The sequence below is a fragment of a genome, unplaced genomic scaffold, assembly GCF_019419815.1.
Source record: "Pyrus x bretschneideri cultivar Hongxiangsu unplaced genomic scaffold, Pyrus_bretschneideri_v1 Contig12, whole genome shotgun sequence".
Lineage (NCBI taxonomy): Eukaryota > Viridiplantae > Streptophyta > Magnoliopsida > Rosales > Rosaceae > Pyrus > Pyrus x bretschneideri.
Genome location: NW_025999413.1, coordinates 291,947 through 315,491, shown reverse-complemented (window position 1 = coordinate 315,491; position 23,545 = coordinate 291,947). Strand labels below are relative to the sequence as shown.

At 38.7% G+C, this 23,545-nt stretch overlaps 2 protein-coding genes and 1 pseudogene across 3 annotated transcripts; 2 read left to right on the top strand and 1 right to left on the bottom strand.

Annotated features, from left to right (window-relative positions):
- Positions 1–491: 491 nt before the first annotated feature.
- On the top strand, positions 492–4,692 carry LOC103936095 (annotated as a pseudogene).
- Positions 4,693–9,108: 4,416 nt separating this feature from the next.
- Positions 9,109–10,138, top strand: LOC103935759. Its single transcript, XM_009345569.2, has one exon. It carries the CDS (start codon positions 9,200–9,202, stop codon positions 10,136–10,138), a length of 939 nt encoding a protein of 312 aa, XP_009343844.2. The 5' UTR covers positions 9,109–9,199.
- Positions 10,139–16,481: 6,343 nt separating this feature from the next.
- On the bottom strand, positions 16,482–22,036 carry LOC125474252 (phytyl ester synthase 2, chloroplastic-like). 2 transcript variants are annotated; one of them, XM_048577717.1, is made up of 15 exons: positions 21,824–22,036; positions 21,163–21,636; positions 20,812–20,863; positions 20,610–20,665; positions 20,230–20,388; positions 19,864–19,968; positions 19,632–19,732; positions 19,219–19,340; positions 18,740–18,848; positions 18,310–18,440; positions 17,654–18,023; positions 17,428–17,541; positions 17,207–17,292; positions 16,967–17,076; positions 16,482–16,842 (listed from the first exon to the last, which is right to left on the bottom strand). In XM_048577717.1, exons 2-15 carry the CDS (start codon positions 21,587–21,589, stop codon positions 16,652–16,654), a joined length of 2,133 nt encoding a protein of 710 aa, XP_048433674.1. In that variant the 5' UTR covers positions 21,590–21,636; positions 21,824–22,036; the 3' UTR covers positions 16,482–16,651. The 2 variants fall into 2 exon arrangements, with proteins under 2 accessions (XP_048433674.1, XP_048433673.1); XM_048577716.1 differs by lacking the exon at positions 21,824–22,036 and having other exon boundaries at positions 21,163–21,737.
- Positions 22,037–23,545: the final 1,509 nt, after the last annotated feature.

The window sequence follows — 23,545 nt, the reverse complement described above, 5'->3', positions numbered from 1 at the left end:
CGCTTTATACGTGTAGGTAGATCTCTGTACTTAGAGATTGCATATGCAAAACCATACAAAGTGAAAGGCAGGCAGGCAGGCAGGCAGGCAGGCAGGGTAAGATTCATTTTTCGTTTCATTTTTGAACTCAAAGCGTCCAAAAGTGAAAAGAAAGTTAAAAAATTGAGAGAGAGAGAGAGAGAGAGATGAGAGAAGGCAACGCAATGGTGCGAAATTGCGAACGAATCGAAAGTGCGTTTTAAAATAAAAAATCCTAATAAAATGATTTGAAAATTTTGAATTTTAACGATAAGAACAAAAAGATGTTGTAAGTGAATAGTATTAGAATTTATTTTTTAAGTATAAAAACATGATTTTTAATTAAAATAAATAGTACCGAAAGATTTTCGTTAATTTTTTTTTTAAAATATGTATTAATTGAGGGATTTTAAAAATTACAGCCGAGAAAAGTAAAAGAAATTGATGACGCTTCTCGTATTTAGGGAGAATTGGGATTCGGATTGAGTCTATAAACTTGGCCTCCTTTTTCTCCTTCTCTCAGACTCCTCCTGTATTTGGTCTCTGCCTCTCTCTCTCTTCCAAAGCCAAAGCCAAAAGCCAAAACCAAAACAAAAACCCTTGTCCCTTCTGCTTTCAACCGAAACCGATTTCAGAAGCATCGGCGGTGGTTAATTTCACAGGATCGCAGTTTGCATGGAAGATCATAATTTGAGATGATTCGTTGTTTTATCTCCGCTTCTCTCGGTGGTGCCGGTGCGTCTTCTCTTCTACTGCTAAATTACTAATCACTCCCTTTTAACTTAAATCCGTCTCTATTACTATATTATACGTATTACTAGTAAAACCAGTCAAATAAGTCTGTCCTCGTCTTTCATGGAGCCTCTGTTTCTCTTGGTCGTCTCGAGTATACGTACGTTCTACACTCGGATTGCTCTTGCTCTTAAGATCAGTGCTTTGATCGTCATTTTTCGTGTTTTCTCAACTCATTCATGTGAATATTGTTTCAGGCCTGACTACTGATTCTTCAGGCAATCATGAATTATATGCGTTTCATGACTTGCTGCGACGGAGGTCTGAACATCTGCGCTACCCATGATCCTCGCACGACTCCGATGCGCTTAAGTTTCTCTTTGGAGAGAGTGGTAACTCAAATGTTTGGATTCTGGCTGCCTTTGGTAGGTACTTAGCAGTTACTAGTAGCTTCTACAGACCACTTGTGTTCTTAATTGAAGCAGAAATTAAGAGCACTTATTAGTTATACTCACAGCGCTGGGAAATTGGAAATTTTTGTTGTTCATTTGATTGGAAGTAGAGCTCTATCAATTGATGAGCTGATGCGATCCGATTCCCGCGACATCCCTTCCCATTGTAGAAAAAAAGAGAACAGAAAACAAAAGAGAGAGACGAGTTCGGGATCAACCCTGTGAAAGTTAGAAATGGGATTGCCTCAGCTGCCCTTAACTGGAACTTCTGAGGAGGTGAAAGCTGCTTCTCTGGGCTCCTTTTTACAAAGCCCGCCTCGATTTTCTAGTATGAGCACATGTGATATGGATGGGATGCTTGGTGGAAGTGCAAGCCAAGTGGGGGGAAATCCATTATGCTCCTCTTTAGGAGATTACCAGACAAGGACCTCCCTAGAATTTTCAAAGCTCCCTGATGATTCACTTGGATTTAGAGGGACCGCGCAAGTCACTAACAATGTTCATGGTTTGTCAATTGTTTCTGTTGATAAAGCTGGTCAGATCACTGCAAGAAATGGACAGAATATTCTGACCCCTGCTTCTAGGATTGTAGGTTTTGAATCAAGCGGAACAAGTTCTCTAAATGATGACTCCAAGCGTGTTTCATGTGGGCACGTTCACTCTTCTTCTTCAGTTAATGTCACAACTAATAAAATTGTGACCAGTGGGTCTCTAGTCAGGAAGCGATTGTTGTCCTCATTGAATACTACGCTTTTTCCGCACCAGTTTGAAGCTGATCATTTAAACATTGGTTGCAGAACTTCTGGAGCAAATTGTCCTGCTGTGAGTGATAATTTTAGTACATCTATCTCACATGATTATAAGAAAGCAAATGTTGGGAGCAAGGTAGTTTTACCATGCCAACTTGGTCTCTATCTAGTTGCTTGGAGCAGAAGAGCATGCCACATGATAGTGGTATTATGGAATCCATTTTTTTCACGAATGGCCCCTTGCTGGAAAACAAGGATATCGGACCTCAAAATAGTTATCAATCTGCACCTAGACGTGATGACTTGAGAAAGCGGAGTAATGCACAAATCCAAAGTGGGGCAATATCCATATCTCCAAAGGAAGTGATCTCACCTTTGCACTCTTTGTCACCTCTTGGCCCCAGGTTGTCTGAAAGATTGAAAGTTGCAGGGGGCTCCAGGACTACTGACAAAGAGTTGGACGATTGTCATTCAACCTTAAGGAACGTAAAACAAACACTTGACAAGTCTGATGCAGACATTCTCTGTTCCCCTGAAGTAGGGGAGTTTAAAAGTGCTAGTAAATTATTGGAAGATGTTGATGTTTTTCACAGGGAATTCCTTCCTTGTTCTCTAGAGAATAGTACTGGCATAAGTTATTCTTTGTCCCACGGGTCAGCTCCCAACTCCCAATGGATGAGTGGGCTTTCTGTCGGGAGATCCTTGGTTGGTTCATTCGAAGAATCTCTACTGTCTGGTCGGTTCATATCAGGGAAACCCAGTCAGGTTAGTGTCAATGTTTCTGCTGTGTAGTAAATCCTGTACATTATTCATTGTTGCTATTTTATAACTGCTGGAGTATTTAAATATGTAGAGAATCGATGGTTTTCTGGCTGTGCTAAGCATCACTGGGGGAAACTTTTCTCCGCAATCACAGAAGCTTCCTTTTTCAGGTAACTAGTGTAGAAGGTGATTGCTATTTATTGTATTGCGCATCCATACATCTTTCGAGAAATTCTGCATTGAATAGGAGTGGAGTACAAAAGATTAAACGAGGCTTCAGCAATGATGGTTCACCTACTGTCACAAGCCGCCTGCGCATTCCTGTGAAGGGCCGTATACAATTGGTATTTGTTGTCTGTTCCTGCTGTTATAAGCATCCATTTTATTATCTATTGCCAAAGATATTGAAGGGTCAAGTTTTTCATTACCAGAGAACTTGTTTGACTGAATTACTTGTTGAAACCGTCACTTTATGTAGCATGTTACATTGCGATGGGTTATCATTATTAGTCATACTAAATTAAGCTCTCCATACTTTGATTTATGCAGGTTCTAAGCAATCCAGAGAAGACACCTATTCATACTTTTCTTTGTAACTACGATTTAAGTGACATGGCAGCTGGTAGCAAAGTAAGTTGAGCGTTCGTATCTTGTTGCTACTATACTATGTGATGCTTACGAACTTTGTATTAAATATAATTTGTTGAAAATTTATCTATCATTATAAATTTGAAATGTAGCAGAGTTGTAATCCCGCATCCAAGGAGAACGTATGTTTACATAGCAACTCATACAGCTTTCTAAATTGTATACCGTGCATGCATTGAATTAGATCTCTGCCTAAAAAGTAACTTCAACTTGTGAATTATATTGCCCTTAAGCTGCATTGATGGATTTTCAAACGATTTTGTGGTTATAAATTCAATGTGTATGAAAAACAATAAAGGACTATAGAATTATGTTGTGTGGTTTATGATATTCCATGTTTCTGAGGCTACTTTAATATTTTTTTGTTTTGTTCATTTCTTATCTGTTCAAATCAAAGTAGACTTTCTTACGCCAGAAGGTCACCTTAGCATGCAGCCCAAATTCTCCCCAGTCGAGACAAGGGAAGACTGATTTGAAGTCAAAAGTCATAGAGAAGAAGGAAGTAGAGAATACAGCCGGAGTAGACATTGTACATACAACAAGATCTGTAGATCAGAAAACTGAAATTAGAAGTGAAGACTCTAATTTTGTGGATTCAATAGACGAGGGAGATATGTCCAACTTATCCCCTAAACTGGGAAGGGGATCCAATGCTTCGTTCCTTGTTGAGAAGAGCCTCACCAATGAGGAGTACCGAAGCAGCAATGGAAAGGAGCGCAAGTGTGCTGATGCATGCTATGGAACTGACAGGAAGCACAGACATGGTTATTCAAGGTTCAATCAAAACAGTAATGGTGCTCTCCGATATGCTCTCCATCTCCGTTTCATATGCCCTTTTCCCAAAAGAAGTTCTAGGACAGTCTCGAGGTGCAAATCAGATCCCCTATCTACACCACAAAGAACAGGCTTAGACATGGATGGGGAGCGCAGATTCTACTTGTACAATGACTTGAGGGTCGTATTCCCTCAACGACACACAGACGCTGATGAGGGAGAGGTAATGTGCATATTTACTTGGTCATGCATACGCATCACATGCTCACATATCAAAACGAAAGTGATCTTGATGAAGGGGATATTTTTGCATTGCTGCACAAATATGAATGCTTTTAAATTTGCCTTCGTCTTCGCGTTGTGCTATATCTTGTGAAAGCTTAGCTGATTATGCTGTATCTTTTCTTTGGTTCTTTTAATCGCAGTTGAGCGTGGAATACCATTTCCCGGAGGATCCAAAATACTTCGACATCAACTGAAGCGTCATTTTCCCTTGTTTTTGTTTATTGTACTCCTCTGTGTACATATTCTCATATATATATATATAACTTTCTTTTGGTTGGTTGGTTGGTGATGGTGACTGAGATTTTGTAACACGGAGATTAGTTTGGGCCGGGCCATTGCTCCTTGTTCCTTTTTGGAGGGAAACTCGCGATATTGTGTTTGAATTTGTGGGGCCCATCAATCACACACAAGCACAACAATAGAAAAAAGAAAAGTTGAATTGACTCAAAAGTGACGCGGGGATGGAAAAAAAGAGGGTCTCTCTATGTAAATTGCAAAAAGACAATCCAAATTAAAATTCATGAACAATTAAGAAACTCATTTGCTTATTATTTTTACGGCTAGTTTTTCAATCCAACGGTTGCGTTTCAAGGACCGTTGGTTGATCCAACGGTCCAGATTCAAATTTGATTTTTTTAAATATGTTATTTTAAAATACATTGAATCCAACGGCTGAGATCAAATATAATCAAATCTAACGGTAAAAAAAAAGATCTAACGGCCCAAATTTAAATCTAACGGTTAAAATAATTAAAAAAAATTATTTAACTCAAAATTCACCCAAAAACTCTATAAATACCTATGTATTTGTTCAAACATCCACACAAAACTCAAATTTCTCTTACAATTCTTCCAATTTATCTTTCCACCATTTCTTTCCATTTCCAAATTGTTCAACATGGCAAGAGAGCATATTAGAGGTCGTAATTGGACTTGTGAGGAAGATGTTGCTCTATGCTTGGCATGGGTTTCTGTTAGCGAAGATGGTGCAGTTGGCACTAATCAAAATAAGAAGGTTTTGTGGGATAAAATCATTGCAAAGTTTCAAGAAAACTGCAATGGTAGCAGGCGGGATGGTGGTGGTGTTTATGATCGGTGGAAGACTATCAACAAAGCATGCACTTTATGGAAGGGAAGCTTGGAGAGAGCCGTGGTTGGCATGGCTAGTGGGAGGAGCGCCATAGAAATTGTGAGTTTTGTTCTTGATATTTTATTTGTCATGTACATAATATTATGTTGCAACTAATTATTTTTATGTATTTTTTGCATAGGGTGACAAAGCAATGGAAATTTACAAGACAAGAGTAACACCAAAAAATCAAGTTTTTAAGTTGCAACATGCTTGGGACATCCTCAAGGATTGTCCAAGGTGGGGAACCGATGCGGACCAACAATGGGGAAGATTATTTCAACGTGAAGCTGCACAGACAAATGCCGGAGATAAAGGTGTTGTTGAAGGTGTTGATGAAACGACCCCATCTCCTTCTTTTGCAAGGCCCCCAGGAAGAGATAAGCAAAAGGAAGCAAAGAGAAAAGGGAAGTCCCAAGATCTGATGAGTGGACACTTTGATACCGGAATGGCAAAATTGAACGAGACTCATAGCGCTCGCCAAGAAGAAGCGGCTCGAATGCGTTTGCAAATGAAGGAAATCTCGGATAGGGAGGAAAATAGGTTTGAAATTGAATTCATGATGAAGGACCTCAGCCAATACACTCCAGAGAGGAAGAAGTTCTTACGTGATAAGCAAAAGGAAATTATGCGAAAGTCTGCCTCAAGGAGTATGTTTCAAGATGATGAATCTTCTCAACCCTATATCCCAACATTTCAACGAAGTCCATCACCAAGTGAAGATAGTGGATATGATTGTTAAGTTTATGTAGTGTATGAATTATATGCTTTATTAATTATGTGCTTTATTAATTAAGTTTATTAATCATGTGCTTTATTAATTAAGTTGACGGCTTACTTTGTGGGAAATTTAGTGATTTTTCAATATTTATCGGAATTTAAATTTTTTTAGATTAAAATGTTCATTAAATTAATTTACGATAGTCTACAGTTGTCAAATATTTTAAACATTTAGATCTAAATTAATTAAATCTTGTAATTAACATGCATTTAATCTTCACACGAGAACCTTAAGAGAGCAGGAGTCCCTACTGGAAGTGTATTATTAAAAATATATTTGATTTTGGTTTAGAGATCATGTGTGCAGTTGTCAAAAGGGCAAAAAGAAAAAATAGAAACATTTAGACATGAGACTGATGTGGCAGGCTCGAGGTGATGTGAGGTGAGTTGAGTTAATTAGATTGATTTATCATGGTTAATCAAGCTTAAATAAATAAAATCAGAGGGGGCCAGCCATTGACGGCATGACACCTGGAATGAAAGGGAATAAGCCAACCTTGTTACCGTGCACGCGGCAGCTGCATCCGGCAACAAGTGACGCCATGCATTAAGGGAAGCATTGTTATTGTAAGTTGCTAATTGAAATTTACTTAAAACAATTGGAATCAAGTATGAAGGAAGGAAGAGAGCAATGCCATTTTAGGGTTTTCTTGCTCGCCACGCAACTACATAATTAACATATCAAATTACCCATCAGATTCTCTCCGGATCTTTTTGTTAAGGATTATAGAGATCCATGAATCGTATTTATTCATCGTACATCATGCGGTTAATTTTTTCAGGTACTGTTTGTGTTTAATTTTAAATAAAAATATTTAAAATAATTTCTAATCGCACGATGTACGAAAAATAGACACGATTCACAGATCTCGAAAATCCTCACAAAAAGAATCTGACGAGAATTTGGATTCATCGAATTATAGAGTGACAGAGTGGATGAGTCAGTCAGTGTTAAGTCAGCAGGCATTAGGCATTTCTATTGTATAACGTCGCATGCACACAACACAAATGAACATATGTATATAGTATTACAAAACTGCATGGCTTGGAGCCTTGGAATCTTTTTTTATTTTTATTTTCTGTTTGATGATATACCACGCGTAACGCCCAGGTTGGTTGCTCTTCTCTTCACTTGAGCGTTTCAGTTTCCACCAATGAAATGTAGAGAGAGAGAGAGAGAGAGAGAGTGAAAGAGCGTATCAGTCCTCCTCTCATCCATCTTCAGTGAACACGGGGAAAGTGACGGTAAGAGGGAGAGGAGGGAGGGAGGGAGGAGAGAGAGAGAGAGAATATGCAGAGACAAAACAGTTATATTAGGGCCTCGCCCTTTCCAAGATCCTCATCCATTTAATTTTCGCCTCAATTCCTATTCTGCCCCTCTCTCTTTCTTTCATTTTTTTTTTTCACCTCTAGTATTGGGGTAGAAGAATGAAGAGTGCGTCGTTTTAACTTTTAAGTGTATGTGTGGATTTTGATTGCATTTGCATATCTAATATGTTTGTCACTTGTGAGCAAGTCAGTTTGAGAATATTATATGGCTTCTATCTACTTTGACTTTAAAATTTTAATTTTAAAAGAAAAGGAAATGCTAAGGGGACTTTCTAAAAGTGGGACTCTCCGTCACCTCATATTTTTTGCACAAATTATGTGTCAACATTATAAAACAATGTGCTAAAAATATAAGTTCATGAAAAGTTCATAAAATGTCTCACTTTAAAAGAGTATTCTTGACATTTCTCTAAAAAAAAAAACAAAATCAACCTCATTAATTATTAACTAAATAATTAATAAATCAGTGGTAATAATATGTTTTGATAGGATATGATACAAGGTAGGTAGCCACTTAACTTCAATCAATGTGCTCCAACCCTTGTCACTACTTTCTGTGCATATCATGCGAGGGCAACCTTGGTAAATAGAAACGCACCTACGCATTCTTCAGGTCCCATTTTATCCTTTCTTCCAACCATTGCTCTAAAACTCTACGCCTAACGCTGCTTATGCCCCACTTAGGTGTTAGACGGCTGGTCACCGTCCCAATTAATGTACAAACGTTTGAAAATTAAGAAATGATGCCTACACACCTACCTAGACCGCCTAATCTGCTCAAAGCCGCCTAGGTTGCAACTCTCTTAGAAGAAAATAGATAACTTTCATTTGCATTTTATTTTTTTCAATAAATTGTAAAAATCTTGTTGAATACTTAAATAAACACACATTATATGCTTGTTCCCCATGATTTCATTATGTTATAATACTTCATAATATATATGTTATTTTATTTTGTAATTTTTGATGAAATTAAATATATTTTAAGTATAAATAGATACTTATTTATATGAAATATATTAGATTTACTCAAATCCGCATAATCCGCCTAAGCGCTAGACCCCAACCCACCGCCTGACTAGCGCTTTACGTTTTTTAGAATCTTGTTTCCGGCGCAAAAACCCAGCAACCAACTAAATTTCCATATTTATCCTTTGATTTTTCTTCTTGTTTTTTATTGGGAGGGAAATATCTATGTTTAATTGTTGTGCAATGGGGAGTGGGCGTAGTCGTGTCATTTGGCTGCACCCAATCGTATCCTTGCGTCCTTCCTCCCGCCCCCAACTGCAACAGTTTTTGTAATCGCTACAGACAAATATGAAATCTGTACTGCCCCATTGTCTCCATTTATTCCTCCACTCGACTCCACTCCTGTCATCCTCCTCTATACCTCCCTTTATAATACCTACACCCCTCCCTCCCTCCCCAATAACCCCTCTTCTCCTTCTCTCTTTTCTTTCTCTCACTAAAACCCCCCTGCAGTCTACTGAGGGAGATAAGCTTTCTCTGTGCTCTCTGAAACTGCAAGTCGTGGTGTTTCAATGGCGGCAGAGGATGAGATGTATCATGACTTCCTAACTCAGATGAACACACCTCCCCCTCCACCTCCTTATCCTCATCATCCCAACCCTTCTCTTTCTTCTCCCTCCCCCTCCCTTTTCAATAACCTCCTCTCTTCCTCTTCTTCCCCCGGACTTCCCCTGCCACCCACTAAAACGCCTTCATCCCACCAAATTCCTACCCATCCTCAGCCCCCTACCACCCCCCACGCTCGCCGCGCTTCTTCTTCTACCGCCGCTGCAAATCGCATCTTCCAATGCCATTACTGCTCCCGCAAATTCTACACTTCCCAAGCCCTCGGCGGCCACCAAAACGCCCACAAGCGGGAGAGAGCCGCCGCTCGCAGATCTCTTCTAAGCGCCGGCGGAGGTGGCGGCTGCTCCTCCGTTCCCACCCACTCTCCTCACCATCCTCATCATGTCCCTGCTTTCAACGCCTCACCTCCCCCTACTCAATATCAGATCATGCCCACCAACGTGCCACGTCAGCATCATGATATTGATGACCATGCTCAGCAATATTCGACTGGGCCTCACGAATACCATCAGCTTCGGCAGAGCCACCACCACCAGCAGCCAGAGGCGGCCGTACACGACAGCAGCAGCTGCTTTTTAATGGAGATGGAGCACATCATGCAGCAGGACAACCAGCCACCTTACTATTGGGCGGTGGACCTCTCCAGCATCAACACTACTAACCACCACCACCCCCACATCCCCGCCGCCGCCTCCACTTGCTCTCTTCCCCAGATGACTGACGGCCCCACCACCTCCGAGCTGCCTCAGCCCCTCTTCTCACGTGCACCCCCTTCTTCCCACACCCATCAATATTATCATCGCCATCCTCAGGATGCCACTGCCGCTCATCCTCCTCGTGACAATGCCACTCTTCACAGCCTTGACCTCTCCCTCCGCCTTTAATCATCATTCTTAATTTACAACGTTCCTATCAGTGCTCTCTCCTAAAATCTGTCAGCCCAGTTTTCTTCTTTTTTCAGAGAAAAAAAAAACTTAATTGCTCTTAGAAATGGATGGTTCAAGCCTTCAAGATATGGAAGGAAAGCGAAAAGTGGAAAAGTGCTTGTGGGTCTGTTTTTTTTTGTAGGTTTTTTTTCTTATTTGGTTTTAGAAATTAGTTACAGAAAGTGAGAAACGTTGGGCTTCAAAGTTGATATGTAATGAGTTTGACATCTTGTTACATGAATCAATCAATTTTTCAAGCTTTATACTCTGCATTGATCTCTCTCTCTCTCTCTCTCTCTCTCTCTCTGGTAACATTACTGATCATCTCTCTCTGCATTAGATGATGATGATGATTAAGTGTCATCCCAAAAACAAAAATGTGTTGTGAAAACAGGGATGAAATGAATCGATGTAGTTTTCGGCACCAATCGAGATGGCATCGGACCATCGATGATTTAAATTTCTATGTTACGAATCTACCCTTCTGAATTCTGGAAAAATGCCCTGCAATATGCGGCGCGCGCGCGATCGATCACGATATTATGCTCGTCGATCAGTAGCGGGTCAGTTTTGTACAGTGGGCCACCTCAGCTGCTTTTGAGGAGGAGAAAACCTCCCACTTACATTTTAATTTTTTTGCAACAGCTGGCTGATTTGGTTACGGAGGAATAATGGTATTGCTTGCAGTTGCAGCCGATTGGAAATATTATTATTCCTCTTGTTTTTGGTCCGGTTTGAAATTTCATTTCAACAATGCTCTAGTTTCCAACGTGCTCATAGGATTGTTGAAATAAAATCAATCATCAAATCTTAGATGAAATATTGATAAGGTGGTTCAAAATTTTTTTTAACAAGTTGATATTTTAAATTATTGTAATTTATAAAGAAAATCTCGAACCCTGGCAACAACTATGTGACAGATTGAAAAATGACGGCACATGGATGGGTGTGTTTTGGGCACAAGGGTCGAGAGCCATATGCCAGATTTGATATGTGACTGATTTATCGTATCGTATAAACAATGGATGTGTTTTCGCGGGACTGATAGAGAGTGATAGATAAAGCAGATACTACTAAGATAGAGCAGATAATACTAAAAAGGAACCTCTAAGAGCATCCCCAGCGTAGGGTTTTGCTCGGGGGAAGGGGTCCAAAACAATAGCCCGAGGGCCAGTGGCGTTGCTCCAGCGTGGGGGAGCCCGGTGGATGGGGGAGGCCCGAGCTTCAGGCCCGTGAGGGATTGCCAGCCCTTGAGCCCGAGGTGGGGGTGACGCAAGGCTGACACCAGGGTGGCGTCAGCGCATTATTTAATTTTTTTTGTGTCAGGCGCGTGCACCCCACCCGCGCGTGGGGGCGCGTCGCCGACACAAAAATCAGAAAAAAAAAGAATCCGTCAGCTACCGTTGGGAAGCCACGTGGCTTCCCACGGTGCGTTAGATCTTAACGGTCACTTAATGTGGACCGTTAGATCTCAACGGTAAAAAAAAAAAAAAAAGTCAGATTTAATATCCACCGTTCGATCTGAGATCAACGGTGGATATTAAAATGCTTTATAAATTAAAAAATAAATGAAAAAATAGTTTTAAAAATCTGAAAAGTTACCGTTGTGACACGTGGCACAATCTGGAGTGTTGGAATTCAAATTTTTTTATATCCAACGGCAGAGATTAATTAATTGAATAAAAATTTTAAAAAAATTGTAAAAAATTCAAAAAAATTCAAAAAAATATCTGAAAAATCTGAAAAAAATTGTAAAAAAAATTGTTTTTACTTTTCTATAAATACCTTCTCATTATCATCTACCTTACACAACAATTTCATATTTTCTCAACTACTTTCAATCACGTTCCTTTCTTTGTCTCAAAGTTTGAATCCATTTTTTTTCAACAAAATGACCACTGGTGCAGGTACGAATTGGTTGCTTATTGAAGATGTTGCGTTGTGTACTAGCTGGGTTGAAGTTACTCATAGTTCGCTTACGGGTAATGAGATGCAGTTGCGAGAAATGTGGAGTCTTATTCATACCAATTATCTTGAGAAAATTGGTGGGAAAAGAACCAAAGAATCGATGTCCAGTCGTTGGAAATTACTTAGCCAATTGTTTAGTACGTGGAGAGACGCGTTGGCACAAGCTAGTAGTAATATTCGAAGTGGGGAAAATTACTCGGATCAGGTAACAATATATTATTTATTTGATACCCAAATTTACATTATAATTATTTGTTTATATTATTTATTTGTTATCTATAAAATTTATTATTTATTGTTTGTATTATTTATTTGTTACGTACAGAATTTATTATTTATTGTTACTTATTTGTTACATTATAATTATGTTGTTTGTATTATTTATTTGTTTGTTACATTATAATTATGTTATTGTTACTTATTTGTTACATTTATTTGTTACATTATAATTATGTTGTTTGTATTATTTATTTGTTACTTATTTTCATTATAATTATTTATTTGCATTATAATTATGTTGTTTGTATTATTTATTTGTTACTTATTTTCATTAAAATTAATGTATAATATCACTTACATTAAGAAAAAAAAATGTGTATATTTAAGGTTAAAATTATTTACTAAACTTGGAACTCTAGCCCCATGTTATGATTAACATGACATATATATATATATATATTTGCTAGGTATACATTTGCATGAAACTTAAACTTGTATTATTTATTTGTTACTTATTTTTATTGTGTAGGAACTTCAAGCACAAGCTTGGTACGCTGCCAAAACCAAAAGCAAAAATAAATCATTCAACCGGTGGGAATGTTGGAATATTGTCAAAGATTGTCCTAAATTTAGAGTTGTGCTAGTCGGTCCAGAAGTGCACATGAACAGCACCCCTCTACACTCTACACCCGATCATGTTCATGAAGATGATGCAGAAGAAATGCCCGAAACGCCCCTCCCTGAACAAGCGTCGGGTTCGACCCGTTTTCCAATTAGGCCTCAAGGTAAGAAGGCTTCAAAGAGAAAAGGGAGTGCTTCGAAGAACGATTATGCAAAGTTCATGGAAGAACTTACTCGCCAAGGTGAATTGACTTTGGCGAGGGAACTGGCGAAAGATGAGGCTGATAAGGCTAGAGAGGCATCAAAAGCAGCAGCTGTTGAGAGAGAATTTTATGCTAATGAGAGAGAAAGAGAGCTACTTAGGCAAGAAAGGGAACATGTTAGAGAAGAAAGACGGGCTCAACAAGATCGTGAGATTATGAACATGTCTTTAGAAGGAAAGTCTCCAAATTCTAAATTTTTTTGGAAGTCAGAGAAAGCGGACGTGGTGCGAAGGAGGCGTGCAAGAGAAACAATAGCAAGCCAAGGTGGTTCTAGCACCGCAAGAGAAGATCATCCTAGCACCACAAATTAGTTAAGTGATGATGAATAGAGTACTTTTTGTAATCGGAGCCCATAATTTTCCAATCACTTTGGGTTGTAATTTATTATTTATTGTTTGTATTATTTATGTTGTTTCCAATTTCTTGAATATTTATTCAAATTAATTTGGTAAGTTATTAAGATGAGAATTATGCACAATCACAATTTAAGATGAGAATTATGCACAATCACAATTTTAAGGTTGCAAGCAATTTGAACATACACTAAAAGCCAAACATAAATACTCATCTGGCTTTCTAATATTAAACATAAACATAAACATACTAAAGAATTACATATACTAAGAATTACATAAACATAAATATAAACATACTAAGAATTACATAAACATAAACATAAAAAAAGTACATAAACATACCAAATAATAAAACACACCAAATAAAATAACATAAACATACCAAATTAAAAAAAACACACTAAATGAACTTAATAATTATCTTCAGCTTGTTTCAATGCCCACTGGTGCTCTATCAAGTCAATTTGTCGGGCATTGTGCATGTCTGGCCTTTGAAATGCAGTATATCGTTGAATGAGTCTTTCATTGTAACGTCCATCCCTTTGTAATGGCTCATGTTGCACGGGCTCATCGGTGGCGTCATGAGCACAATATATACGTGTTCTTGAATTGTTCATCGGGTCTGGCTCATATTCATCAACAGCTTCATAATCGTACTCATCTTCCACAATCATGTTGTGAAGAATGATGCACGTCATCATGATGGATCGAAGCGACTCCACATCAAACAATCTGGCAGCACCCCTGACGATTGCCCAGCGAGCTTAGAGGATACCGAAACAACGCTCCACATCCTTCCTGCACCCCTCTTGACAGCTTGCAAAGTGTTTTTCCTTCGCACTCCGCGGACGTGGCACTGTTTTGACAAATGTTGACCAGCGCAGGTAGATGCCGTCAGCTAGGTAGTATGGCTCGTCGTACATACGTCTGTTGACCTCATACGTAACTTTTGGTGCCTTTCCTTGCAGGACATCGTTGAACGCTGGGGATTGGGCAATGACGTTGATGTCATTTTGAGCTCCCGGGACCCCGAAAAAGGCGTGCCAAATCCATGTATCAAAAGATGCCACTGCCTCCAGAATGATACTTTTTGCTCCTTTTCTGTCCCCGTAAGCGCCTTGCCATGCACTTGGATAGTTTTTCCACGTCCAATGCATACAATCAATGCTTCCAATCATCCCAGGAAAGCCACGCATCTCCGCCTTCTTCAACAGCCGCTCCAAGTCCATGTGTGTGGGTTTGCAGAGGTACTCAGCGGTGTAGATAGATTCGATTGCTCCGCAAAACCTCATCAGGGACTCAAGAATGGTTGATTGCCCCATCCTCGTTATCTCATCCACTTGGTCTGCAGATGCTCCATATGCAAGCATCCGCAAGGCAGCAGTAATTTTTTGCTCAGGCAGTAGACCCATAGCACCAAAAGCATCTTTTTTTTGCACAAAATAAGAATCATGGTTGCAAACAGCAATCATGATTTTGTTGAACAAATGTCGTTCCATTCTAAAACGACGTATAAAGTACGTATCAGGGAATGCACTATTAGGAACAAAATAATCATCCAAGAGTTCCATACCTCGTCGTTGCCTGCTTCTATCAAGGTTTCCGGAACGGCTGGGCCTGCAGATCTGAGCCGCAGCTTGGATGACTCGACGGGAATGTGAGGCTCTGCCCCTTCTTACTTCGTCATCTCTCATTTGACGCTCCTCATCCTCTTCCCTCTCATTTCTTACCCCCTGGTGATTGAACATTGCTTCTGATTCGTTAAACAATTCTTCCTCTTCCTGATTGAATTCCCACATCATCCTTGAGGAAGAAGAAGAAGACATTGAAAGAAAGAAACAGAAACTATGAATAATGATACAGATTTTTGTGAATAAGGAAGCAGAAACTATGAATAATGATAGAGATCTTGAGAATTTTGGTGTGAGATTTGTGAGGATGGATGGTGGATTATATAGAGGATTCAGAAAGGATTAGGTTGTGCATAATGCCACGTGGCATGCCGTCATTCGTTACAAATCTGATGGAAATCTATCCTCAAAGATTGTGAACAGATTATGACACGTGGCATGCCGTCATTCGTTAAAAATCTGATGGAAATCTATCCTCAAAGATTGTGAACCGATTATGACACGTGGCGCGACGTGATTGGTTAATAATCTTATCAGAAATCCATCACCAATAATTGTATTATTTTGTATTATTTAATAATACTTCGGATAATGACACGCGGCGCAACGAGAACGATTTAAAATCTTATCCGATATTACAATTAAAATTATTTTGTATTATTTTATAAATAAACAAAATACTAATATTTTATTGCCTATTGCCAGGGCTATTGAAGTGTAACGGTGGAGATGCAAATTCTATTCCCAGGGCTACTTACTGTTCATTAAGGGCAGTTACTGTTCATTAGGTGGATTGAATAGTGTATTGCCAGGGGGGAGGGCTCCAACGCTGGAGTTGCTCTAAAAGGAAGAGAAATTTACCACGTATTTTTATATAAGTGGTGAAATTTTTTATTTTTTAAGTTGTTAATTTTCTAACATACGTATCCCACCATTTGTATAATGACACATGGTGTACCATCCCCTGTTTCGGTCACACTAAAAAATCTTTCGTAAGATTCCATTCTTGCCAAAGGCAAATTTGAACCACATTATTTTTATAGCTCATTGTGCGACTAAATCTACCTCTCTCCCGTAGTGTAAATAATATCGTATGTTAAAAAAAAAAAATTCCTTTGTCATAATGCGATTGGTTAAAGTTTTTTTCTTTCAAGTTTTTAACAAAATGTATATGATATTTGTGTACTAAGCAATATCCTCGGCACACTAAAAAAATCTTCCAAAAAGGAGAAAGGATAGGGAATTTCAAAGAATTCAACTATATTATTATAAAAGGAATTTTTATTAGCACTCCAAATAAACCAGACACAATTTTGAATCAAATTTGGCCTGCATATATTGTGACGTGAGGTTTGAGTACCAACTAGCAACAGATGCATAACAAGGAAGATCATTGACGAATATCTTCGTCGGTCAGATATCGAATGTCGGAATTTCCGATGTGAGGCCAGACATGGCCCTGTATTGTATCCGAGACAATAACGTTCTATACGGATCCTTCTCTCTTTTCTCCCTCAAATAAGCAAGGCAATTCTCAACTTCCGACTTCACTTGTAAATACAGTTCACGAGCTTTCTCCCTGTCTCGTAATTCCTGCTTCCTCCCTTCACATGGTTCCCAATAACATACAAATTAAGTCAAACAGGTTGCACTTCTGATGAATTGATCATACGTAAACACATGAATAAGTATGCATCTAGAACCGCAGAATCGAAACCCACAATTTACCTTCTGTTTCAATTGGTTTTCCAAAATAATAATAGAACCTGCCAGGAATTTTCGGTATGATTCCTGGCAGGTGTACATCCTGGTTTCCTACCTCCCCACCAACGCCCTTTCTGTTATCACAAGATCACATTGATATTCAACGATAAAGTTAATCTTTGGAAACAAGGATGACGAGGAAATGTATGATCACACGAAGACACAAAGATGGATGGTTCTATGAGAACATCTCAGATCAATTACCTCACTTTCGCAACCTCATCTGTTAACTCCTGTATATAGTCCTTAAGCGGAGGAATTCTCATTTGGTCGTCATAATCCAAAAATAGCTGTTACAAAGATGTCAATAATTATTCTGAGAATGAGTGGTGTGAATAACCAAAGCTCAGTAAACTTGTGCTTTTATTTAGCAAGGAAAGATAAATTAGATAACAGTAAATGTAAAATAAGGTGTGCGGCCTTACTTCACCAATATCATCTTCTCCAACGGCGCCAAAAGGTACAATTTTGGCTCCAAATCTAGATGCCATTCTCACAAACTCCGACTGTTCTGGCCAGAATAACTTATATTCCTCCCCCTGGATACATTCCAAGTTATGTTTAGTGGAACTGATCCACTAAGACATTTGGATTCTAGGCTTATCTAGTCTTCTCAGACAAAAATAATAACAACAATAAAGTGACTGTTACCTTCCGGTGAAGAGCCTCACGCACTCCACCTGGATAGAGTAGGACGTGAGACTTTGTAGAGAGAAGTTTGTAAAAGTTTGCACCAGAGACAGGAACTGCACCCATAAGTCTGAATGTGTCGAATGCTGATAGATCAGGAAACTTTCCTTCTTTCAATTTTATAAACATCATCGGATGTGCTATTCCTCGCATTAGGATGTTTCTTTCCTCCATCATCTGAGTTACCATGGGAGCCAATTCAAACCCCAGTAACATGTGATAACCAACAAACAATACAGGACCCTCAGAAGGTATCCCAGCAAGGCCCCTCACAATCTTCCCATCTGGTAAAGTTGAGAACATCACTGGGCTAGTGACCATGGTTAACAATCTACGCATAATGCACAGTGATCAGACATTAGTATAAAAATAAAAAAAAAGTTAAGGTTTGCTTGCAGAACGGGAGGGGCGTTGGTTAGAAACATTGAAGCAAGCTTATGCATAATTTCCATCAGCTCTCTTGTCTGTGGTTCAATATAATATGACACATAAATAAAGCTACTGTCTAGGATCAAACCATTAAGCATAAACAGAGACATAATGTAGGGGGCTTCATCGACAGCGAGGATAGCAGAAACCACAACTGCAATTGTAAATTCCATGAAAATATCACCCACCTGTTTGATTCAATTATATTTTTGACTTCTAAAGGCGTTGGCGGTATGTAATCAGTAACAAAGTCATGAGTACTGGAACGACGATAGACACCAGTTGCCTTGATGACAGTCACCAAATCAAAAGGATCTTCCTGCCATGGATTGCGAGAACAATATACATATCAAAGTAAAAACTTACAAACTCAAAAAAATTTGGTTATAAAAATGACAGCATAGCATTGGAATATTAGAAATTGCAGACAGTAGCAAATTCAACAAAAGTTGATTCATTACTCTAATTAAATGACCCTAAGAATCTAACTCTACTATTTAACTTTTTTCCTTGGAGATGTTGGGTTTGGAAAAGTAGCAGAGAGAAATTCACTAATTTATCAGGGCTTATACTATCACCAATAAGAATGTACACAAGCACACAGAGAAAACAGCGTACCAAGAAGAGGAAATGGCCGCTGTTAGCAAACATACGAATCTCACATTTTGCAAGGGTGTGTTTCAGTCTTTCCCCTTCCGCTTGACTAGGTAACAACTGATCCTGTCCACTAATAGACAAATAAAAGATAAGTTAGCCTCATCATTCTAGAAAGATGACAATCAAAAGCAGTAAAGTGCTCTGATGCATGACTATACTTGACCAGTAGATCACAACTATTCAAATAAATTTCCGTAAACTCAAATTACACCTTATTTTAAATGTTTACTTGCAAACTCTTCAGGTCTGTTAATCATCCATAGTAGCGTTGAAATACAAATACATCAAGTCGAGTCCTCCAACATTTGTTTCAGAAAAGTTTTCTTGAATTTGTTTCTTTTTTAATTGGGAGAAGAGGCTGGGTGGGTTTAAATTATCAATTGTAAGTGACTGCTTTCTTAGTCACTATCAAACGAATAAGCAGAAATAAATAAATAGACCTGGAAAGTATCAGCGTTTGAGCTTTTACAGCGTGGAGACGTGAATTGGCATATGGAGATGCTGATCTAATCATTTGTAGCTTCCACAGAAATGTTTCTCTAGGTAAGATATCAGCAAGAACCTGTGGCTTCAACCATTAATTCTTTATGCTAGATTCAACTACACTTCATGAGATATAAGTACGCAGAATACACACAAAAGATCAGAAGAGACCAATCTCTTAACTGACTTCAAGAGTATTGATTATATGATAACTTATAATGCTACATAAGAGATCCTTGAAAGCAACACGTCTAAAGCATCATAAGTATCCATCTATGGAATGAGGATTGAACAGATTCTGACTAAGTGTATAGAGTGATCCAACTTGTGGGCGAAAGTAATGTTAGTTTGTTACATAGTTGTGTCTTACAGAGAGGTAAGATGCTGATGCAAGAAGATCGTGTGATAGCTTCTCAACTGTCTGTGGCAGAGGAAGTCCAAGTCCCGTCTCCAAGTTTCCCATCAGAAAACCTAAATTCATGCAAAAGAGTTGCAGGTTAATGAATAAAATTATTTTGTAGCAAGCACATGAACTTTGAGCCAACAATTCACCATAATTTGGAGCAACGAACATTAAAAAAGGTGGTATAAAGAAAGCAGACCTGTCATTGAGCTCAGCATGTGAGGAGGGCTGAGAGGAAGCGAGTCAGGAATGACCTGCAGTAAAGGTATTAACGGTTGAAGCTGGGACTTGCTGAAGGACGTAGCTGCACATGGATACCAGGTAGGAGCTAACCCAAGTGAGCAAAAGTATCAATTGAATAACTTCTGTCTTAGAGCTAAATTATTTAGCTTTTATATAAATGCTAAGCATTTTGCCTTAATCTAAGAGGAATTGGTGAAAATTCAATGGACCTAATACATTTAATACATGACTTTTCATATCTCAGCATGCCTATTTAGTACTTATTTATCCGGGAATCTATAAACTTTGAATCAAAATGACTTAATAGGAAGCAGCGTCTTACCTGGATTAGCCAAAATTAGAACAAGGTCAATATCAGGGTTAAGGGCAGCCACAGAAAGGGCAAGGCATGCTCCAAGAGATTCTCCAACAAGATATATAGGCCTATTTGGTGCAAGACGATGCTGTGACCGGACTGTTCTTTCAACCAGCTTAACTAGGTCTGGCACACGGAAATTAGTAAAACAACCAAATTACATATGAATTCATCTCTTTCATCCAACAAAATAGGAAAACAGAAACAAGGTGCACCATTTTATCTTCTCCACATGATTTTCACCACACTGTTACGAATACTATGAGGACCGGATGAAGCAAACATTTTGTGCAACACAAGATCAACAAAGCTAAATGCATTTAAAAAAAAAAAAAAGAAGGAAGAACCTGTGAATGTTGTTCGATCCTTGGCAGGGATATGCAAGCACCAGACATCGAAAATCCTTCACATATCAAGTAAAAAAAAAGCATATATGATATCAAATCAAGTAATTAAATTAGTTCTAGCAGGAGGAACTAACTTATTTAGTTCAGAAAATAAATAAATCAATTCCAAAATGCACTCAAACAAATTTTTGATAGGACGTACTTTCCAAGTTTCTGATGATGCCTTATGAGCCCAAGTCCAGTGCCATCAATTCCTGCACGATTCATTTCAAAGATTTTTAAGAAAAAAAAAATTTCGAAATAAAGTCGAATTATTTGAGCTCATTTTTTGAATAAAGGAAAAGATATAGCAGTAAAATTACAAGGTTGAGCAGTAATTAGACTCGTGCGATAATCATTGAGCTTTTATGTTAGCGAGCGATCGCAAATCAGAATCATTTTTTCGTAATTGAAAGCTCACATTTGCAATGATGGTGATGATGGCATCATTTGCAGAGATTTAAGAAAAGGTAAATGTCGGATAAAAGTGGAAAAGCAGAGGGATTTTTAATACCAGGCAAAAAGAGAAGCAGAGGAGAATCGTCCAAGCGGGACCCGCCGCCCAAAGGAGAGAACCAGCGAGGCGGTCCACCGTCGGAGCTGATGAAATCCTTGGCTTGCTCGAAGTAATCCTTCAAGCTCAGGCCTTGGTCTTCCGCATCGAACTTATGCTCCTCCTGACCAGCCTGCCTCTTAGTCTCTGAAGCTGACGTCGTCGTCGTCGTATGAGCTTCCTTCTCAGACGACCTGCCGCTTGCGATGTTCGCTGCTGTCAGAATTGTCGGAGTGTGGTCTGTTGACGCAGCGGCTAGCCTCCGCGACGAAATCGAGATCGGATTGAACTTTGATCTTCCGGATGAGGATGATGATGACGACGTCGGTTCCTGACGGATAACGGATGGCAGGCGGGCGGGGAAAAGACAAACTCCGGTGGAGGCCATGGAATAATAGAGGCAGCTGGTGGAACGGCCGAATCGGCCGATGGCTCCTGCTGACGGTATTTAGAGATTTGAACGCTTATTAGTGAAAGTTATTTTTCCATTTGAGGAATGAAGTTCAAGCATTGAAATTAAATAGATGGATTGCTGGCCTTATATTGTATTTATAAAATAATTGTTTTGTTGTTTTTGTGTTTTGTTTTTGTCTTGTTTGCTTGGATTGCTGGAACACTTAACTGTCAGCAGTTCGAGTGGCAAAGCAGAACACTGCTCTACTAAAGTGTTACTACTACGTAACTACAGTGGATGAGGAGGGCGAGGGACGGAGGAGCCGCGGGTGGTCCAAAATTCCGGAGAGGCGGCTGTAGAGTTGTCTACGGTGGCATTGTCCTCCTTTCTCGCTTCTTTGTCATTGCCGTTCGCAGTTTTGTCCAATTTGGGATAAAAAACGTGAGCACTTGGATGGCATGTCACTGCCTCATAATGTGTTCTTTTATTGAATTATTGCATAGCTTAAATATGTAGGATCCATTTAGGTAAAGAATGATGCATTCAGCCGAACGTACAAAAGAATCTATTATTACTTATACATCTTCAGTGGATAATACGACATCATGTGCTTTAACATTTTTCATGTTACATTCTATTATTAGTTTGGAATAACGTTGTTCGGCGTCTAGGAAAATCTCTTTCAATATCTTCATCTTGTATGACAATTTTTTTATACAATGATACGAATAAAATGAGAATTTAATAAAATGAACTTTAACTAAAAATTTCTGATACTGTTCATTTTAACGAAAAATCATATCTTTACACTAAAAATAAGTTGAGGAAAATAGTTTGTAAATTCAGAAGGAGCAGTGGAACAATTTGTTGGACTGATTCAGCAATATAAATTAGAAAGTAGACGAAGGACTAGCGTCCATGAATTGACGAGGACCCGCGTTGATGGCTCGCTTGCTTGCCCCAAACAATACTCAAAATGAAATAACTTTCAACTTTGTCAGACTGAACTCCAATTCCTTCTTTGAGCAAAAATAAAAAATAAAAAAAATTCGAATTATTTTTCAAATAGTATGATATACATCTTAGATTTTTAGCCAATGTTGCCCATGTCCAAATTTTTTGCATTTTGTTTTTATTTTTTAGAGGTGTGATATCCACACACCATATTTTACTTCTCACATATTTTTTTAATTTTTGACCGTCGGATCGGATGAATTGAAAAAAATCAACAGACAAAAATTAATAAGGGATGTGTGAGAAGTAAAATAGGATGTATGAATAGCACATCCCATTTTCTATTATTTGTGTGGGTGGAATTGAATCGTTGGTCAAGGGACGTGTGTCACTCTCACCTGCATAAAAAATATTATGAAATTGTTTACTCACCCAAACAGCTTAATTAACTCCTTAAGCTAACACCAACTTAAACACAGGATCATCATTTTATATAATTCTTCTAGAAAGTCCATATACAGAATACAGTACAAGGAGTGATGATTAAACTACAATTCAACATGTGCCAATTAATCCTGGCCTTCATCTCTCTATTTTTTATTTGTGTACCTCAAAACTTGGGACTGTTTCTGTTTAGGTTAATATTTGAATATTGGGTTGCAAGTGTAAGAAAGCCAAGATATGCCAATTAGAAGAAGATTTGCCCGAAACCCAACACCAGATCCAGGGACAAATTGGCACCTTTCCATTAATGCATAGACCATGTGCCTATGATTTAAATGATAAGTGATAGAGACTAACTCACAATCAGCCAAAAAGCAATTTTCAGTGGCAATACAAGTAAAAAGTTGATGAATCATTACCCTTCAGATGCTTTCGGGTAAGAGCAAAGTCACTGCAATTGGGCTAATTTGCTTATAAAAGGAGGAAGAGGCCCCAGAGACAAGGTCACTCAACCAATCAAACAAACAAACATACAAACTCTGCTCTCAAGCC